Source organism: Fukomys damarensis, unplaced genomic scaffold (assembly GCF_012274545.1).
Source record: "Fukomys damarensis isolate Sample0158 unplaced genomic scaffold, DMR_v1.0_HiC HiC_scaffold_23, whole genome shotgun sequence".
Classification (NCBI taxonomy): domain Eukaryota; kingdom Metazoa; phylum Chordata; class Mammalia; order Rodentia; family Bathyergidae; genus Fukomys; species Fukomys damarensis.
This window is the reverse complement of record NW_022900935.1, coordinates 24,841,675-24,863,176: the sequence shown is the minus strand read 5'-3', so window position 1 is coordinate 24,863,176 and position 21,502 is coordinate 24,841,675. Positions and strand designations below refer to the sequence as shown.

The 21,502-nt window shown below is 37.7% G+C and overlaps 1 protein-coding gene across 1 annotated transcript in view; it reads left to right on the top strand.

The window, feature by feature from the left end:
* Nucleotides 1-21,502, top strand: part of Zswim5 (zinc finger SWIM-type containing 5) — a 145,948-nt gene that overhangs the window by 92,471 nt on the left and 31,975 nt on the right. The window contains exons 3-6 of the mRNA XM_010610161.2: nucleotides 4,169-4,317; nucleotides 5,746-5,896; nucleotides 16,732-16,911; nucleotides 21,096-21,272. Of these exons, the coding sequence (XP_010608463.1) occupies nucleotides 4,169-4,317; nucleotides 5,746-5,896; nucleotides 16,732-16,911; nucleotides 21,096-21,272 (657 nt within the window). The remainder of the gene's footprint in view (nucleotides 1-4,168; nucleotides 4,318-5,745; nucleotides 5,897-16,731; nucleotides 16,912-21,095; nucleotides 21,273-21,502) is intronic.

Sequence of the window (21,502 nt, the reverse complement as noted above, 5' to 3'; positions counted from 1 at the left end):
CCCGCCTTTTTTTTTTTTTTTTTTTTGTGATTCATAGACTTGTTAAGTTGCCCAGGCTGGACTCAAATTATGATTCTCTTCCTCAGCCTCCCAGAGTTCTGGGATTACAGATATACACCACCATACCCAGCTCTGTATGGTTTTTAAATTTTGATCAAAAAATGTTTCCCCTACTCTATGCCAGACTTAGTCGTTCCTCAAGTTTCATCTTAAATGTCACTCTTTCTGAACCTTCTTTGACCCATCTTTCTTTCCAAAGAAAAAATAGTATATATAGGGGGATGGGGGAAGTAGCTCAGTGGTAAGGCACTTAATACTGTGTGCCAGGGTCTGGATTCAATCCCCAGCAACTCCCCCACCCAACAAGTACAAGTGAGTATTTGCTTAACCTCTGTCTTCCCAAATAGCCTGTTAGCTCTCTGAGGACAGGGACGATATAAGCTTTATTCACCACTATTTTGACACAGGTTCTGTTATATATCAGGCTTTCTATAAATGTTGATTAAATAAATAGAAATGTCTTAGATAATCTTTTGTGAGGCCTCTTCCTGGTTCATATTCTTTCCAGATGACTTTGATTGCCTCAACAGTTACACCAGTTCTTTGTAGTTTATTACTTGGACTCCCCATTATTGACTTATTCTCTTTTTTGCAGCAACCACCCATTTTGGCAGCTCAGTTTCTTGTCTTCTAGGTCCATTGTAGACCAGCAAACATTTCCAACATATACCTTCCTTTCTCACCTATCAAGTAAACAAGTCCTTCTGAAGTTGTAGGTGAAATTTTACTCTTAGTAACCCTCAAGGCTTTCTCTTATTCTGGCAAGGTTCTACAGCTGGCACACTAGATATTTATAAATTATGATTTATTTCTTCCACAGCTACTGTGACCACCACTACATGGGCCTCATATCCTTTCAAATTCTTAGAGAGGGTGTCACCCCACACTTCTAGCCAGTTGATTAAGGCCAGCTCTCCTGGGATACTGGGTCCTGTTCCTGCTTTTTCATATCCTAATTGAATCATCCAAGGGTGAAAATTGGTTTTCAAACCACCTCTGTCCTCTGCTTCTGGAGCACCATTGCTTTTCTTTCCTCACCCAAACCTTAGCTCCAAGGTACTCTGAAACCCAGTCCTTTGTTTAACTTAGTTCATCTCATTTCTGTCTCTATTGAGCTACTGAAAAGCACAATCCTTAGATGTATGACTTTATGATCTGCATTTTAAACACAAACCTCAAATGGTTATTCTGTTTGTTAACATTTGAGAATCTATGGTAAGAATTCTATTTATCCTCATATGGGAAAATGCATTATTCTAACTAACCCTGTAGTTTAGATAATAGAATAGTACAAGAAAGAATGGGATCTATCTTCAGACACACCATCAACTTACATTTAGAGGACTGAAACCAGCTGGTGGGTTATAGCAGCATGGAGCTGGAAGCTAAAGTATGTATAGACTTGTAGTGAAGAGCACAGGCTTTAGAGAGGACCAACACACATTAGATTCTGCCGTATAATTTTCTATCTATTAAGTTACTTACCCTTTCTAAATTTAATTTCTTCACTTAAAAACTAAAATAATAATACCACCCTATAGAGTTTTTAAGAGAGTTTCTTGGAATTTATTCAACAAATATTTATTGACTACCACTATGCCCAGGCACTTTTCTCCACGTCACAAATACGCCAGCAAACAAAGCTGTTTGCCCTCAATAAGCACTCAGTCTAGTGGTCATATGTGTATAAACTGCTTAGTCTCTGCCATGTAGGAAGGACTGAGTGCATGTTATTATAACAAATATTTAAGAATAAGGAATTTTGTATTGCTATTTTCAGGATACAAAAGAAGTATAGGTTTAGTAATTGCCCACTTGAAGTTTATGTCCAGATGGACAATAAAACACATATTTGTTTATTCTGTAAATGAATTCAGTACTATGAAATGAAGTCTATAAATATTAGCATAATACTATAATGAAGCAGGTGTCATGAATCTATTCTTAAAATTTTTTTCAATTTAGTTGGAAATACATAAGAAATGCACAATTCTAAACTAAAGTAAAAGGTAGCAGAAATAATAATAATAAAGTACATTATACAGTATATTGCCTTTATATGCTGAATTACAAACACAAGATGGGTATGTTTCATAAGATGGGGTATATACTAATTTGGTGAGAGAATAAAAAAATCCTATCCAAGTGAACTAAGCATTACTTGGACCTCAGCAGTGTTAGCCTCACTGAATACTTAAGGTTTCCATTTCTTACTATGACCCTGACTCTAGAGTTATTTATTTTTTATATAAAGTATTTTTTATTATTATTTTGCCAAAGTACAGGTTAAAGGTAACAGGGTAGAAGTAAAGGGGAAAATATAAGTCACAGGAAATGTCGTTGACTTCTGGGAATATTAATTCTGGGTTGAACAGCACCAGTATAGGGAAAACAAGGCTTGAAATGAAAGATAGGGCCAAAGCATAGAGAGCTTTTGAATGCCAAACAAAGCATTGGGACCTACTTTAATAACAGTAGAGCATCACTGAAGATTTTAGATCAGGGAAATGATATGATTAGAACTATGTTTAGAATTTTTAAAATTTAAAGAAAAGTAGCATACAATAGATACCATAAATAGGCAGATCATATGTGTTAATTAGATTTGTTGAATGAATGAATGTGTGAAGCTTCCTAAGCTCCCAGAGAAGTAAGACACATTAAAAACCTTAACAGAAGAGCGGCTTTTTTTTCTCAGACCCCAGTTTTTATTTAAGCAGTGCTCTGAATGGGTAGACAAGGAAAAAGGCAGACTAACTGACAAATAGGATATGAATTTATAACTTATTGTGTGACTGCACATACAGAGTGTTGACTTATAGTCTGTCTATTGTCACTTGGATGCAAGTTTCTAAAAACTTGCAACCAGACTCTGTCTATAAGACAGTGAGAGAAAAAGATTCCATTTTCATTTCAAAAAACATTTCTGAAATACCTGTCACATTTCCAGCACTGTGTTATAAGTGACACAGTTTTGGGTTCAACTATGAGCAGTGGGCCAACAGATTACTAAAAAAGAAAAATATGTTAAATAACAACTGTGTTTTAAGTGGTAGTGTTGAGGTGAGCCCAGATGGGAAAGTTAATTTCAGTAAAAATTTATAAAATTATATCACTCCATGAACAACTCTGCATTTTAAGCAGCAGTTTCATAGTAACCTTTAAAAATAGAAATTTTTATGTTCTAAGAAAGTATTTTAGCTTTAAAATAATACATGTATGTTAAAATATATTTGAACTTCATAGAAAAGCAAAAATAAGTCCCATCCTTGGGGGAAAAATTGTATTTTGAGGGTACAGAGGAAAAACAAACTCAATTTCTCCTAATATACTCTCAAAACACAATACAGAATACTTCTGTGACCAAATATATAGGGTTTTTCCCCATACACTGAGAAAATAATCATTTCTGTAGAAGATACCAACTGTATGTCTTCTAATCCAACTCAGTTTTGACACTGGCTACCTAACGGTACCATATGATCTGATAGGTTAAGGTCTCAGTTCCCAAGACTGTCCCTCCCATCCTTCCAGGGTCACTGTAAAGAAACCTCTCCATGTTCCACCTTTGGAATTTCTATAAATCTTATTTTTGTGGGGCTTTATGGAGGCTTCATTACAAAGGCATTATTGATTAATTTAGTGGCCATGCTGATCAACTTAATCTTCAACCCCTCTGCCTTTCTATGGGTATAGGACTGAAAGTTCCAACCCTCTGCATCTGCCTTGATGAACAGCACCTATCCAGAAGTTGTACAGGAGCTGCCAACAGTTAGTCGACTCATTAGCATATAAAAAGACAAGAATTTAGGGAGTCATGTGCCAGGAAACAAGACAAAGACTAAGTACATATTTCTTAGTATCACATGTATATTTCCTTCCAGGCTCGTCTCCCCTGGGTGGTATTCTTAGACCTTAGGAGAAGATACAACTCTGACTTACGTGAAACAAGCATTAGACTCATACTTATTTAGGCTCTGAGTTGATAAAGCCCATATTAAAGTAGAATAATTTAAGTGCATTTGAATATGCTCACAAAGCACCCCTCCAGCTGAATGTGTAGCATGTAATCTCAGGGGATTCACTCCACTTTTCCCATGCCTCACAGGTGCCCCTGACCCAACAGCAGGGGCAAGCATTGATGATGAGAACTGTTGGCATTTGGATGAAGAACAGGTGAAAGAACAAGTGAAGCTCTTTCTCTCCCAGGGGGGTTACTATGGCTCTGGAAAGCAACTCAACTCAATGTTTGCCAAGGTAAGATATAAAATGCTTGGTTGGTTGGTTGGTTGGTTGGTTGAACAGTTGGTTGAAGTTGGCTGATTGCTTGGTTAGTTTTAAACTTTAAGAAAACTAGATTCACTAGACTTATAGCTTCATGTGTTGTGCCTAACTCACTTGAGCTAGCAGTACTGAATTCCTAAAACCTAGTAGGAGGTGCTGAGCAGGCTACATCCATGGATCCCTGCCACTTCACCCTGGGGATCTTGTTTCTCCTGTTATATTCTCTGAATAAGCTAACCTCACTGGAGGAGTTTAATATAGAAACTCTTCTCTTTGCTTTGAACATAAGGCTACCTGGTGAAGCTTTGAGGACTCATTTCAACAGTGTCCCTGAAGAGACTTAGTGTTTTGAAACTGGGAGCTGCCATAGTAGGCTTTTTTCTGCCTTAATACCTTTAATGAAATGTATTCATATTCCATACAATTCATCCATTTAAAGTGTATAGTTCCGTGGTTTTTGGTATATTCAGTTATATGTAGCCATTACCACAGTGAACATTTTCATCAACTCAAAAAGAAACCTAATACTCTAAACTATCATACTCTCTTATCCTCCTCCTTCATCCTTTGGTAATCTGTAATCTACCTTCAGTTTCTGTTGATTTGGTTCCCTCCCCTCAACTATCCATACCCACCCCCGATCATGGGTATTAGGGCTTAAATCCAGGGCCTTCACACTAACCTATACCCCCAGCCTTTTTTACTTTTCATTTTGAGACAGAATCTTGCTAAGTCACTAAATTGCTGAAACTTGGCTCAAATTTGCGGTCCTCCTGCCTCAGCCTCCCAAAGTGCTAGGATTAGGGGCATGTGCCACCACACCTGGCTTGGTTTCTCTATTTTGGACTTTCACATGAACAGAATCATAGATTGGTTTCTTACACTTAGTCCTGTGTTTTCTAGGTTCCTCTTTGTTATAGCATAAATCAGTACTTAATTTCATTTTCTATGGCTGAATAATAGTCCATTGTATGGATACTACACATTTTATTTATCCATTTGTCTGTTGGTGAGCATTTGGATTATTTGTACCTTTTGGATATTATGACTACTGCTACCATAAATACTCTTGTACAAGTTCTGTACAGTTTTTTTCTAAGTGGCTGTATGATTTTACAGTCCCACCAACAGCAAATGAGCTTCTGATTTCTCTACATCCTTGTTGACCCTTGTTCTCCGACTTTTTTATTCTAGCCATGGTAGTGGGTGTGAAGTGGCATCTCATTATGCAAATAAACTTTCTTGTTATATGAAGAGCTCTTGCTGAGAGAGGAAGACACCTTCTTTCTGCTCTTTGGATGTAGTGTACTCAAATACCTCATCTCTTTACCCCACTTCCCTTCCTTCTCCTGCTTTTTTATGCTATGCAGTCACCATCTCTTGCCCCTCCTTACATGTCAGGTTCGAGAGATGCTGCGGATGAGAGATTCCAATGGAGCCAGGATGCTGACACTTATAACTGAGCAGTTTATGGCTGACCCACGGCTCACACTCTGGAGGCAGCAAGGAACAAGCATGACAGACAAGTGCAGGCAGCTCTGGGATGAGCTAGGTAAGTCCCCGTCTCTTAGAGAAATGCTACATCCTACCAGCTTGCCCTCTAGCAATAGTGTCAGTGAATATTTGCCATCAGTCATTACATGGGTCTTGCTAAGTCTAACTGATGAAGATTTAGGCTCTACAGAGGTCACGTAGAATAACTCTAAACTCACTTTTCTTGCTTCTACAGCATTGTGCTTTGCTATTGACATTAGCTCTCTTCAGATGTTACCCACATCTGGAACATGATGAAAGGAAACCTCTTCACTTTATATCTGTTGCATGGCAGTAGCCTAGCTCTACAAATACTTTTTTTTTCTTGCTTTTCAATTTCTTAATGTTGTCTTTCTATTTTTCTTTATTGGTACATTTTAGGTATACAGTACAGTTACATTCATCATTGGGACCTTTTACCTTTATATGACATATCTTGGTTCTTATTTTTTCCCCATTCCCCTGCAAATACTTATCAGCCTTATGCTTGCTGCTTTCCCTGAGTCTGCTCTTCTTTATTACTCCTAGCCAGATCTCTTTGACTAAGGCCTTCTATTCTTTCTCTTCCTTAGGAACAATTTCAGAGCTTAGCTATATGATGATCTCAATCCTACCTTGTTTCATTCCTCTGAATCCTAGTCCCATATTATTATTGACCATTTCCATGGATAAATCCAAAATTAATTCAAGCCTTCTAAAAACAAAAACAAAAAGCAGAACCCCACATTCTCATAAGTCTGGCATTGGCACCACCACCCTTACTCTACCAAATTTATTGTTGAGTACTTGTTTTTCATTCCCTACACCCAGCGGCCAGCATTGATTCCTTTACCATTATGATATAGAGTCTCTTCTCATTTTTTGTTTCACATCACCACTAGTCTGGTTGAAGGCCTTAGAATGTTTAGATAAGATTAGAACTATGGACTCCTGAATAGCCCTTCAGCTCTAGGTTCTCCCTCATCAAGGCAGTCCACTTTGGTCATCATTTCTCTTTTTTATTCCCCTGCTCCAAGGCTAATTTTGCTCAGCTTCTCTATTTCTACTATCTTCTACACAGTGAACTCACCATCTAAGTATAGCCCCATTTAGGGGTTATACTGTAAAAGTTCTAATATGGTATATTCAGAAAGTCCCAGTAGAGTTCCTTCATAACTTCCCCACTCCAAAAAAATAGACTTCTCTCAAGAAAATACTACAGCTTTGGATTTTAGTGAATTCTCCTGGACTGAACAGATATTTTACAGTCTTGGATTAAAAGTTTCAGCGGGATGGTAAATGACTTTGGAACCATAATGTACTTGATTAAAACCCAGAATCCTGGCTTTTGCTGTCTTCAGATGCCATGAACTGTTGCCCCTCTCCTACCCTGCCTTGGAGCCATCCAGTTATGGACTAAAACCTCTATGAACAAACTGGATCACCAGTGGCAGACTGCCCAGGATTTTTACTGTTTGCAAAGACTGAAGATGTGGATTCTGACAACTCAGTAAAAGACAGACACTGAATTCATAGAAATTTCGGTAGAATCCCAACCAAAAAAGAGAACCACAGGCCAATCTCCCTAATGAATATAGATGCAAAAATCCTTAGTAAGTTACTGGCAAACAGAATACAGAGGATTGTTGTACACCCTGATCAAGTGAAATTCATCCCAGGGATGCAAGGATGGTTCAACATACATGAATCAATAAATGTAGTACAGTATATTAACAGATTTGAGAACAATAACCATACAATCATCTCAGTAGATGTAGAAAAAGCATTTGACAAATCCAACACCATTCATGATAAAAACCTTGCAGAAAATTGGAATAAATGGTCTTGATCTCAATCTGATAAAGGCTACCTATGAAAAACCAAAAGCCAACATCATACTAAATGGTCAAAAACTGAAAGCTTTCATGCTAAAATCAGTAACAAGACAAGGATGTGCACTATCACCACTCCTGTTCAGTATAGTTCTGGAAATATTAGCCACAGCAGTTAGACAAGAGAAAGAAATAAAAGGAATAAATATAGGAAAGGAGAAGTTAAACTGTCATTATTTGCTGGTAACATGATACTCTATATAGAAGACACAACTATGCTAAAAATCTTAATTGACAAATTCAGTAGAGTAGCCAGACACAAGGTTAACACTCAAAAATCAATAGTCTTTTTGTACACAAATAACAGACTCACTGATAGAGAAATTGGGAAAACCGTTCCTTTCACAGTAGCTTCCCAAAAAGTGAAATGTCTAAGAATCAATCTAATGAAGGAAGTAAAAGACCTCTACATTGAAAACTATAGCACTCTGAAAAAAGAGATGGAAGAGGATATCAGAAAATGGAAAGATATCCCTTGTTCCTGGGAAGGAAGAACCAATATAGTAAAAATTGCCATACTTCCAAAGCTGCTATATAGATTCATTGCAATCCCAATTGAAATCCCAACAGTATACTTTACAGAACTAGACAAAACAATCCAAAAATTCATTTGAACCAGAAGAGACCTAGAATAGCAAATGCAATTCTAGGCAACAAAGATATGACAGAGGGGTATCACAATCCCCAACTTGAAATTATACTCAAAGGCACTGTGATTAAAAAAAAACAAACAGCATGGTACTGGCAAAGAAAGAGACCTGAGAATCAGTGGAATAGATTAGAAGATGCAGCAACAACTCAAGACATACTCAGCTACCTCATCTTTGACAAATGAGCCGAACACCCTCACTGGAGGAAAGATTGCCTTTTAAAAATGGTGCTGGAAAAACTGGACTAAAACTAGACACCTATCTTTCACCATGCACTAAACTAAAATCAAAGTGGATTAAAAACCTAAATTAAAAAAGAATCTGGACTAAAACTAGACACCTATCTTTCACCATGCACTAAACTAAAATCAAAGTGGATTAAAAACCTAAATATTAAAACAGAAACACTAAACTTGCTGGAAGATAAGTTAGGTAGAACTCTTGAAGACATCGGCATAGGAAAAGACTTTATGAACAAAACCTTGGTAGCATGAGAACTAGCAGAGAGAATCAACAACTGGAATCTCATCTTATCAGAAAGCTTCTACACTGTGAGAGAAACTACCAATAGAGCTAAGAGAACCTGTAATGTGGGAATAAACTTTTATCAGCTGTTCTGCAAAGGACTACTATCTAGAATATATAAAGAACTTAAAATATCAGACCCCCTCAAATATAAAGATCCAATTCAAAAATGGGCATCTGAAATGAATAGGCATTTCTCAGACAAGTAAAAGCAGCAAATAAACACACAAAAAAATGTTGCATCATTGGTCAGTCAAGAGATGCAGATGAAAACAGCACTGAGAGTCCACCTCACCCCAGAAAGAATGGCTGCAATCAAGAAATCAACCAATAACGAATTCTGGCAGAGTTGCAGGGAGAAAGCAACCCTTCTCCACTGTTGGCAGGAGAGCAGATTGGTGCAACCATTGTGGAAATCTATACGGAGATACCTCAGAAAACTAGGATTAGAGGTCCTATTTGACCCAGCTATTCCTCTGCTGGCTATCTTCCCAAAAGAATTAAAAGAATCATACCACAGTGATATGTGCACACCCATGTTTATAGCAGCACATTTTATAATAGCTAAAGCTTGGGAACAGCCCATTTACCCATCAGCTGGAGACTGGATAAAGAAGATGTGAGTTTTGTTTTTGTTTTTTTTTTATAAAATGTACTACTCAGCCATAAAGAATCAGAAACTAGGGACATTTATAGCTAAATGAATGCACATTGAGCCCATACTCTTTAAGTGAAATAAGTAGAACTCATGTGCAAATATTGAAGTTTCCCTGGTGTGAGAAATTGAAAGTGTAAATAAGAGTCAAAATATATAATAGGTAATGTGAAACAGGAAGAAAAGTTCTAAAGGGGAAGAGGTAGGAGGGATAGGAGAAAAGAAAGAAAGAAAAGGAAAAAATAGAAACAAGATCTTTGTAAATAGGGAGGGGTGGAGGGGTTGAAGGGAGAGCAGGGGAATGGAGAAAAAGTATCCAAGATACATCATGTAAAGGTACACATTCCCAATGATGAATGTCCTCATGTTGTATACATGAAATGTACCAATATACTTAATGAAAAAAATTTGGGGGTAGAGTCACTAGTAAAAGTCTGGAGAGAAATTAGGCATTTAAGGCTCCAACAGTTACATACTCCTGTAAATACAAGAGTCTCCATCCAGAAGGAGAAGCCCGAGGATGCTACTGAGGGACAAAGAGGCCCAGTTTTGCCCAGAGAGAGCTGTGTCATCTCATTGAACACTCCTACCTTACACAGGCTTTGCTTTGCAGAGGAACAAAGTGAGACTGACATACAAATGGCTTTCATATCACACAGGAAACCCACATCCACATGGATCGTAGAAGACCAAAGGATACACTGTCACCACCACCCCAGCACTATCTGAGTGCATTATCAAGGGATCTAGGAAAGGATAATGGGAAATGTTATGCTTTTGCAGAGCTAACGCCAAAACTATAAATCCGTGATGCTTTCTAGGCAAAGTAGAACTAGGTAGCTCTTGCGGTGCTTTCATTGCTGAATTCTGACTTCCACCACTCTGTCACACTGGCTGATGCTGATACTTCATAGGTTACAAATGTGAAGTACTTACCTCCATGAGTTTGAAGACAGATCTGCACAAATAAAGAACTTTATGTGCAACAAAAGTTTTTTAAATGTACAAAAATAATATCTGTCACTTCTGTCCTGCTGACAATTTGGCATATATACACATGCAGAACAGAGTTCTGATGTAGTCATCCAGATGGAACACAGTGAGTTCACACACTGCCACCGCTGAGTTCACTGACAGAAGAGATGTGTATTCAAAATATTTCATAGACTAAATATTGCAATAGTCTCTGAATTAATAAATGCCATTTATAATAGTTTTTGTCCTACTCAATTAAAAGTATGTCTTAAGCCAATATGAAGTGCACTAAAACCCACCATTTATAAATCTATAACCTTATATGAAGAAATTCAAAATGTACAAAATGCAACTCTAAAAGCAAGTCACCATTACCACCATGCAATATTTGAAACTAAGAACAGCATGAAAGGGCAATTAAAAAGGGCAAACTCAAATTTACATGAACATCCAAGATAAACATGTCAGTGATAGCTGGGGATTTAGCTCAGTGGTTCCACCACCTGCCTCGCAAGCGCAAGGACCCAAGTATGATCCCCAGTACCGAGATATATATATATATGATCAGTAGACTTTAAACAAAATGTCAGTGATAAGTTCTATCAACTCAAGAATTTAGAAAAGTAAATACATTATCTTTGCTGGTTTCATGTATCAATCAGATCTCCCCAACTATGGGGCAAGTCAAGGAAAGGATCATAGTTATATCTCCACATATTTATCTTCTTAACCTGAGGACAGAAGACTCAGAACATTACTGTTTTTCTCAGAAAACATTCACTGGTAAGAAAGGGTCCAAAATGGACATGGAATGTGTGACATAAAATATGATGAAATGGGGGCAAAAAACTAAACCTGGGTTTTAGTTTGGGTGGTGAAGCCTTTTTATATCCCCTGGAGCACCAATGGCTTTGGACCTCTTATTAGTAATGAATAGAGATGAGTGTGGTGGTGCACGCCTGTAATACTAGCATTCTGGGAAGCTGAGGCAAGAGGATCACAATTTCATGCCCAACCTTGGGCTCTTAGTTAAACCTGTCTCAAAACATTTTTTAAAATTATTTTGCTTTTTTCTTCTGAGTCAGTCTCACTTTGTAGTTCAGGCTAGCCTTCAACTCACTATGCAGCCCATGCTGGCCCCAAACTCACGGGAATCTTCCTGCCTCAGCCTTCCAAGTGCTAGGATTACAGCATATGCCATAACACCCAGCAAAAACAATTTTTTTTTACAAAAGCCTTGGGGTGTAGCTCAATGTAAAGGCCCAGGTTAAATCCCCAGTACCAAAAAAAAAAAAAAAAAAAAATCTAGATACGCTATTAAATGTTATGTGGGAATCTGTGTTACAGATTGTACTCACAATCTTATCTCTTTTAATTCTAATAATAACCCTGTGAGATATTTGTGTATTTATTGGCAAAAAACAGAGATGGATCTAGTTACTTGTGGATACAAATTTAAAGAAGGAATCATAGATACTTTCTTTGCTTTGACACAGTCACACTGTCTGAAGTATAAGACAGTATTAATTTGTAGCTATTAGTCACCCAGTTTTAGCCAGGGTTAAAGGCTTACTTAACATCTTTAAAGCTCTTGGAAAGTACTTCTAAACTTTCCTTAGACTGGATTGTAGACAGATTCCCTTCCAGGGTAAGACATTAGCATCTCCATATTTTTAGATGAGAAAAACTGAACTCAGAAAAGTTAAGTTAAATATTTTCTTCAGGCTCACATACTAGTAAGTGGTGACTCTGAAACCCTATGTATCTGACTCTTAAGTCAAATGTCCCTCTGTAACAAACATCTCTCTTGATTCCCTCTTGTTACGTCAAAAAAAAAAAGAGAGAGAGAGAGAGAAGGCAAGCTACCCAGTCTTTCCTTAAGTGCATATTCCTTAAAAATTTGAAATTAGCCTTTTTCAAAAAGTCAGTTTCATTTGAGGCTTGAATGTCTTAAAGCAATTTCTGTACAGATCATCAGATTGTGATTTGGACTTGGATTTGGTCTTTGGACTAAGGTAGGTGAGAGGAAGTAGGCAAAACTGGCTCCCAGTACTTTTAAAGATCTTAATGTGTACTTGGGTTCATTATGAAAATATCTCATTTCTGATATTTTCATATCTAAGAAATTGGCTGTGAGGCCTTTTCACCTGGATAGAGTCTAGGTAAGGGTTGCAGGAACTACAAATGTAGGAAAAAGATATAAAGCCAGGTTTGGTGGCATATACCTGTAATCCTAGCACTCTGGTATGCTGAGGCAGGAGAATCTCAAGTTTGAGACCAGTCTAGGCAGTTTAGTGAAACCCTTGAAATTAAAAAAGAGCTAGGGAATGTCACTCAGTATGAAGGCCCTGGTTCAATTCCTAGGACCAGGAAAAGTGGGTGGGGAGCGGATAGGCTCACTGCTTTTAGTTCCTGAGCTAGAGAAAATGGAAGTACTTCCTCATCCCCCCCACCACACAAATCTGTTTACCGATCCATGTCTGTACCCATATGCTTTGCCTTCTCTTTTATTAGAACTCATAAAGTGTCTCAACTCATGAAAGGCCAGTCTTCACTTACATATTTTGGGTTCTGTCCTATCTCCATTTCTTGAGACTCTTGCTCCTGCCATTTTCTCCTTTCTTTGGCATCATTTATTTTTCTCTCTCTACTAGCTCCTTCCCATCAGCATACAAATATGTTCTAATATCTTCAACTCCAAATGTAAGAAAGCGTTCATTCCATTAATGTTCCATCTAGGTCCCTCTTACTATTACCTCATTTCTCCTCTTCCTTTCAAAGCATCACTTTTTGAAAATGTTATCTGCAACTGGACATGGTGGCACATACCTGTAATCCCAGCTACTCAGGAGGCTGATGCAAGAGGATCATAAATTCAAGGCTAGGCTGGGCCACCTAATAAGACTTGGCTCAAAATAAAAAATAAAAAGGGCTGGAGCTGTAGGTCAGTGGTGGACTACTTGCCCAGGATTTGCACAGGCCTAGCTTTAGTATCCATTACCACACACACACACAGACACACACACACACACACACACATTAAAAGCCAGTTCTCTGCTATCACTGTCTCCATTTTCTCACCACCATTCTCCCTTGCCCACATTCCAGATGGGTTTTCATTCCTAACTGCTTCTGCTCTACTGAAGTAGCTCCTGTGAAAATCAGCAGTGACATCCATATTGATAGATACAGTGGTCACTTCTCAGTTCTCATTTTGCTTGACCTCTTAGCAGTTTTCAATAAAATTGACCATGCTCTTCTTGAAACTTACTCTTCTGTTGGTTTCCATAGCTGTATACCCTCTTGGTTTCTCTCCTATATTCCTGACTTTTTCTCAGTCTTCTTTGCAGGCTACCCTTTGAAGGCTTCTTTAACCCTTCTAAAGACTGAGTACCCCACAGCATCCACTTCCCTGTCCATATTCCCTGCCTAATTAATTGTGTTCACTCCTGTGATTTTAAATACCAGCCAGATGAAAGTTGGAGGTGTAGCTCAAAGGTAGAACACTTGCCTAGAATTCACAAGGCCTTGGGTTCACGCATTTGTGGTCCCCAGCACCACAAATAAACAAAAGTGAAAACAAATTTATTTCTCCAGCTCAGACTTTTCCCCTGAGCTTCAGGCTGTGTCCAGCTGCCTTTCACTTCTAAGAAGAATCTGAAACTTAATTGACCATCACAGAATTCTTAATTTTCCTGCCAAAACTTGATATTCTTTTTGCTGTCTCCATTTCAATACAAAGTACCAAGATGTATTCAGTTGCTCACAAAGAAAATTTATCCTTGGTTCCCATTTTCTACCTTCTATAGCCAAACCAAAACTTGTTGATCCTCAGAGTTGGAAGATTTTATGAGATATAATGTATATAAAATACTTATTATAATGCCTAACTACTAAAGAGAAATAAATGATAGCTATTATTTCATATATGTAATACATAATAATTATGTAAATTTTAAGCCTCCATAATAGCTGCCTTGCTTAGAGTTTTTATACTTTTTTTTTCAGTACTAGGAATTGAACCGAGGGCCTTCATAATGAACTATATCCCCAACCTTTTTTTTCATTTTTTAATTTTGAGACAGTCTCAGTAAGTCACTAAATAGCCTAGGCTGGGCTCTACTAGCAGTCCTTCTGCCTCAGCCTCCCAGAATGCTGGGACTATAGGTATGTGCCACCACACCCAAACAGTAGTTGTTTTTTTGTTTGTTTTTTTTAAATTGCAGGAAAACATGCTTTTAGATATTGATAACACATTCCTGTGAATTCTATAGGCTACTGCAAGATTTGCTCAGTCTTAGAGATGTGACAGTTTCTAAGTGTTTTTTGAAACAAATTCGTGAGGATCTAATTAGACAAAATTTATTTTTAATTTATAGGTGAAAGTACTTATACTCACTTTCTAGGGATCCTCTTCTTTTCTTTTTCTTTTTTTGGTACTGGGGATCAAACTCGGGCCCTTGTGCTTGTGAGGCAGGCACCAGACCCACTGAGCTAAATCCCCAGCCCTGGGATCCTCTTCTTAATATCAGAATGACTAAGAAATTGAAACTTCCATGTGAGTACTGCATTAGCACCCTGTCTTTTTATCTCTTAAATCTGTCTCAACTTACCCAGGTTGTTTTCTGTTTCTGTTATCCTAGTGATTTTGCCATTCCATAGATACAAAAGTCTTTCTAATAGCTCTTCTATCCTCTTTCTTCATATGTGAAGATTAAATATAAAATTTTTTTTCTTCACTGTAGGTGAAAAGACTTCTTAAACTGTAAATAAATATCACTAGTACTTTAATCCCCTAAAGAACAATTATTGTCATTATTACATATTATGGTTTATATTTCATGTTTTTGTTTTTTGGGGTTTTTTTTTAGTGGAGTTGAGCCAATAGAAGGGAACTTTCGCCAGGTGTGGTGGCACACACCTGTAATCCCAGCACTCGGGAGGCTGAGGCAGGAGGATTGCTGTGAGTTCGAGACCAGCCTGGGCTACATCATGAGTTCCAGGTCATACTGAACTACATAGTGAGACCCTGCATCAAAAAAACAAAAAAATAAAAATTAAAAAAGGGAAACTTTCATCTTTAGTTGCTATCTGAAAATAAGGCTAATGCGGCCTTTTAAAGTATTCCTCTTTGACTCTGAGGCTTTGTAATAGTATCTGAATGAACTTCCATCTGTCGAGGCAGCTCCATCCCAAAGATTTAAATTAAGAAGCACACATCCATTCTTGTTGCCAATTTGGGTTGAAAATTTATCTGGCACAGTCATTGGCCAACTCTGAAAAGAAGCCAATTTTCTTGAAAGGGATAATGTGTCAAAGAAGTGCCCATTGGTTATATGGAATGTTACTTGGCTATCATAACAAAAATTGAAGAAAAAATGGTAGTTTTAAGGAATCAAGTTGATTAGCAGTTTCAAAATCCAAGCCCCAAATAAATTATTTTCCTTGTAAAAAGGAAATGCTATGATTCTGCTCTGTACTCAGTAATATGCTAGAACCTTTAGTAATGTTATCCCTTTTGATTCCCAGCCTGTCCCTACAAAGTAGGTATTTTTATGTTCTTGGTTTCACAATTAAAGGATTTGAAGGTCAGGAAGTCCACCTAACCAAAACATGAAACTTTTTTGAGTACCTTCCTTCCAGTCCTATCCTTGTACTAAATGCCTTTCCTCTGTGCTGCTGTTATACTCTGAATATAATTTTTATTTAACATATTTTTTTCAAATGACTTTATCTATCTCCCCCACAAGACAACTCCTCAAGAGTAGAAAGAGTATCTTATTCACCAGGAGTGGACTTGGGTGAATAGAAAGCTCTCAGTAAATATTTATTAGACCGCAGATTTGAGCTCAGCATTCCCAACCTAAATCTGTCTTCCAGATATTGTAATAGTCAATCTGCTGTAAGGAATCTTTGGAATGGACAAGTAGGCCACTTCTGAAAATCTCAGCAATTTTTTTTATATTGAGAAAAGCTGATGCTTTGTTCTTTGTTTGTTTAGGTGCTGGGATGGAACCCAGGGCTTACGTATGCTACATATGCACGGTACCATTGAGCTACATCACCACTGATGCTGTATTAAAAACTTTACCACCTCAAAATAAAACTGAAACATTAAGACTTACAAAATACAATAAATTAGAGATATTTTTAAAATGTGGATTACTTTGTTTTCTAGGAGCTTTGTGGGTGTGTATAATTTTAAATCCACACTGCAAACTGGAGGAAAAGTCTTGTTGGCTGCAGCAACTGCAGAAGTGGAGTGACCTGGATGTCTGTCCCCTGGAAGATGGAAATTATGGACATGAGCTGCCCAACATCACCAATACACTTCCTCAGAATGTCAGTCACAGTGCAGGTAAGCCAAGTATCCTTTTTAGGCTCTTTGTGCCTACAACTTCAAAAGGCAAGAGGGTAGAGCCCTTGAACAACTGTGGGAAGCCTTTTGGCTGTCAGAATAGCCATCCTAAGTAAAAAAAAAGGTTGGATTTTTATGCATTTTAAAATGCTAAATTTTATTTCTTTATTTATTTATTTTGGTACCAGGGATCAAACTCAGGACCTTGCACTTGCAAGGCAGGTGGCAGAACTACTGAGCTAAATCCTCAGCCCTGTTTATTTATCTTAAATGCTAAATTTTAAAGGCAAACTTTTGTCTTTGACACTGGGGATGTGGTCCTTTTCCGTATCTAGAGTGACCATTTAGTGTTCAGCAGAAAGTCTTAAAGACTTCTGAATGAGTCTTTTCTATCCTTCAGGCTCTTTGACCTCAGTTTAGGTTGATTTTAGATGCAAAAGCCTACAAAAACAAAACAGTTTTAAAAAGTATCCAGGGCCTGGCAATGTGGTTTAGCAGCAGAACACTTGCCTAGCACTTAGAAGGCCTTGGATTTGATCCCTAGCATTGAAAAATCAAAAAGTCATAACCATAGTCTGTCTTATTTTGTTTCTTTTTCTGTTTCCCTCAAATTTTTACATAGCAAATATTTGGATAGGATCATCCTCCCAAGTTATTGCCAGGACTCCTGCCCCATTCTGAAACAAATCTAGTACAGTATACTACATCCTGTGTCTCTTGAGACTTCTGTCCTACAGATATCACTTAGCATCAGTATCCACATCAGTATTATTTCAGCTAACACGAGCTATTTGATGTTGACCATTGATTGTTCTTTAGCTTATTGAATGTCTTTATTGGCAGATTTTATCAAATACTAATTTTATCCTAGGCCCCTTTTAAGTAGTATAATAATTTTGTTATTTTTAATCTCAAGGAAGAAATCACTTTAATTTTTGTTTTTCTTAGTCTTCTTTTGTTGTAGCACAATTAGCTGTTAATCTGTTTAAGGTATGAACAATGAAGATGCTACAACTTTGTCACTTTGTTAAGCTACCTATTTCTGCCACTCATCTGTCTTGTGCAACACAGAAAGTCACCATTTTAATTTTGAATTAGGTTGGCAGAGAGAGGATAAAATTCATATAAACTCACACCTCTAGTCTGGCTTTTTCTTCCTTGTTAGAATGTATTGGTTCTTCATTGTTACTGGTTCTTCTTTGAGGATTTCCTCTTCATTCTCCTTAAGTTGTGATTGAGATCTCTGTCATACATCCCATTACCACTGGATCTGTACAAACAAATCATCCTGCTATTCTTCATTGCCCTTTCTACATCGTTATCCATCCCACCTTCCTAAATTACATCTCAGCTATAAAGTTTATGCCATAAAACTATACTGTCTGCTACCCTCTTAGAATTGTTCATCTTTAGACTTCTACTAAATTTATCTCTCTTGGTCCTTGAAGATTTTTGTTTTACAGCTCCCAGACTAATCAAATTGATAAAATTAAGCTTAACCACCACAACTACTTTGGTGATTGCATTGTTTTAATAATCATCTATATGCTAACAACTCCCTGCCTAGACTTTTTCTCTCAACTCCAGTCTTGTATATTCAACTGCTTTTTTATATCTCTGCATATATGGCAGTGGTAGTGAACCTATGCACATGTGCCACAGCAGGCCATTTGTATCATTGAGGCTCTAAAAGGTTCACCCTCACTGTTACACAGTATAGTAATAGGCATCTTAAGATTTCTTATCCTCTACCCCATCCAAACTTGCTCTTTCTGAACTCTTCATTTCTGTATGGTATCTTTATCTGAAAAACCTTGGTGTCATTTCTTGATTTTTCTCTTTCACCCTAGATCTAATCTTTGAGCAAGTATTACAGTATTTACCTTCAGAGTATAGCCAGAACCTACGTATATTAGTCAGCTTTTCTGTTACTGACTACAATACCTGATACAAATGAAGGAGAAGTTTAATTTGGCTCATGGTTCAGAGGGATTCAGTCTGTGGTCAGCCAACTCTAAGACAGGAACAGTATGGCAGAAGAGTATGGCATAACAAAGCTGCTTATTTCATGGTGACCACTGCAAAGGAACAGTACCAGAGCGAAATAGGTGAGGGGCCGAATATAGACCTCAAGGCCATGCCTCCATGATCCACCCAGGTACACCCAAAAGTTTACTCCACCAGTCCTGTACAGTGATGGTGAACCTTTAGAGCTTTCATTAATACAAACAGCCCAATGTAGCACATGTGCCATGGTTCACTATCAATGTGAGGATCTCAAAGCCAGTCAAGTTGACAGTCTACCCTAACTGCCACTATCCACTTACCTATCATCTCTTCTACTAATTATTCTGTCCTGCTACCATCATCTCATAAATTATTGCAGTAGCTGTCTTAACAACTTGTTCATCTCAATATGACTACTTTGGCCTTCTTGCTGTTCTCAAACATATTCCCACAAAAGGACTTAGTATTTACTACTCCTTCCACCTGGATGTCTCTAAGGCTTGCCCCTCCATTCTTACAGATCTTTACTCAAATGCTGTCTTTTTTTTTTTTTTTTTTTTTTTTGAGATGTAGTCTCATATTCCTTGATTCAGGTGATCCTCAGCCTCCTGAGAAGTTGAAACTACAAGGACAGCCAGGTGTGGCGGTGCACGCCTGTAATCCCAGCACCCAGGAGGCTGAGGCAGCAGGATTGTTGGGAGTTCAAAGCCAACCTGGGCTACATAGTGAATTCAAGGCCAGGCTGAACTGCATCACGAGCCTCTGTCTTAAAAAAAAAGAAAAGAAACTACAAGGACACATCACATGTAGCTGTTCAAATGTTATTTTATTAGAGACAATTCTGTATGTAAAACAATAGTCCCCACCTAACATTAGCTTATCTTTCTTCCTAAGTTTATTCTGTTTTATAGCACTTAGAACTGTATGATATATCTGATATACTATACATTTAACTATCTCTTCCCATTTGAAGTAAAGGTCCATAATGACAAGAACTTTATACATTCTGGGCTCCTTGAATAGTACATGCTACATATAAGGCATGTATTATTTTAATTAATTGCAAAACATACTGAGAGGCCAGTCTCTACTGTAGATTGTGCACACCAATGACACAGTCTCAGTTCAGTGTAACAGGGGCTTAAACTGCAGCCAGTAGAAGAGTCAATGTGCTTTCACTGAAGGACAATGTGAACAAGAAGCCGTAAGTACCATTGGTGCTACTCTAATAATAATATCCTTTAATCATTTGAATCCTATCCATCTTATAAAGACATGAGCAAATTTCAAAGACTTTTCCTAAGTGAATAAATATATTAGGTTTTTTCATATGTAGTCTGAATTCTGTGGCTTTCCCCTCACAATATTTTTGCATAGAATCAGTAGATGCACATCTTCTTTGGACCTCTCTGTGTAGTTTAGTTCTTGATCCCAAAATAGTTTCAACAACCCTTAATATGGAAATGTGTTGCTTTAATGATCCCCTTTAGGCTTTAATGTTATTAAATGTCATTTACATGAGTCCTCCTAACAACATAGTTTATAACAATATACCTTCCATTTGTTTCACCTACATGTCACCCTTAAGAATTGAACATACTTTGTCTCAGTGTTGGTTTCCCTGTGACCCTTTTCCTGAAAAGAGATGGCATGGTAAGATTCCAATGAGAAAACAAGTTAGTCTTTTACCAGCATCAGCTTTTCTTATTGGAAACAAGACAATAAATCTGCAGATATCAGTGTGATAAAGGTACCAGCACATACAGGGCTTCAGCTCCTTTTCAGTTTTTAATATGAATTTCATGGAAGCTCTTAGACTGGTAAGGGTCATGCTGCAAATGAAAGAAGTTATGGATTAGTCAGGGAAATTACCTACACGATTATTTCTTGTCTCTGTAGAAACATTTTCTGTCCTCGTGATATATCAGCTGAGCATGACTGCCTATCTTCATATGGCTTTGATTCCCAGTAGAAATTGGTCTTCAAGGGATCCATAGATCTCTGATAAAAATTTTTTCTGATACAGGGCACAGATATACTAAAAACTTACCCAAGAAGAAGGCAACACAATACTTAGATAGCAGAGTGTTTGTTTTTGTTGCCCTCATACTATTCTCTTCCACACTGAAGACCCATATTGCCCAACATTGTGCTGCTGCATTTTTTTCCTTCTCCAGACTCCTTATCCAGACCAAGAAGAACAGTGTTCACTAGAGCCATAGAGGGTCGTGAATTACATTGGCAGGATAGCCACCTACAACGAATAATCAGCAGTGACATATATACAGCTCCTGCCTGCCAGCGAGAAAGTGAGCGACTACTCTTTAATTCCCACGGCCAGCCACTGTGGCTTGGTAAGTATAGCCTTTCTTTATTGTAAGAATTTTAGAACCCAGTCTCACTTCATTTAGGCCCAAATGAGCCGTCTGCGTAGGCACCAGCAGTACCAACTACAATCTGGACAGTCTTCAGATAGTTCTTTTGAGGCCTTTACTGGAGAATGAGGATATTTATTGGAAGCCTGGGCTGTTGGCATATGTACTTGCTTGAGGTATAGTAACCTTAAATAGGAATTTGTATCCTA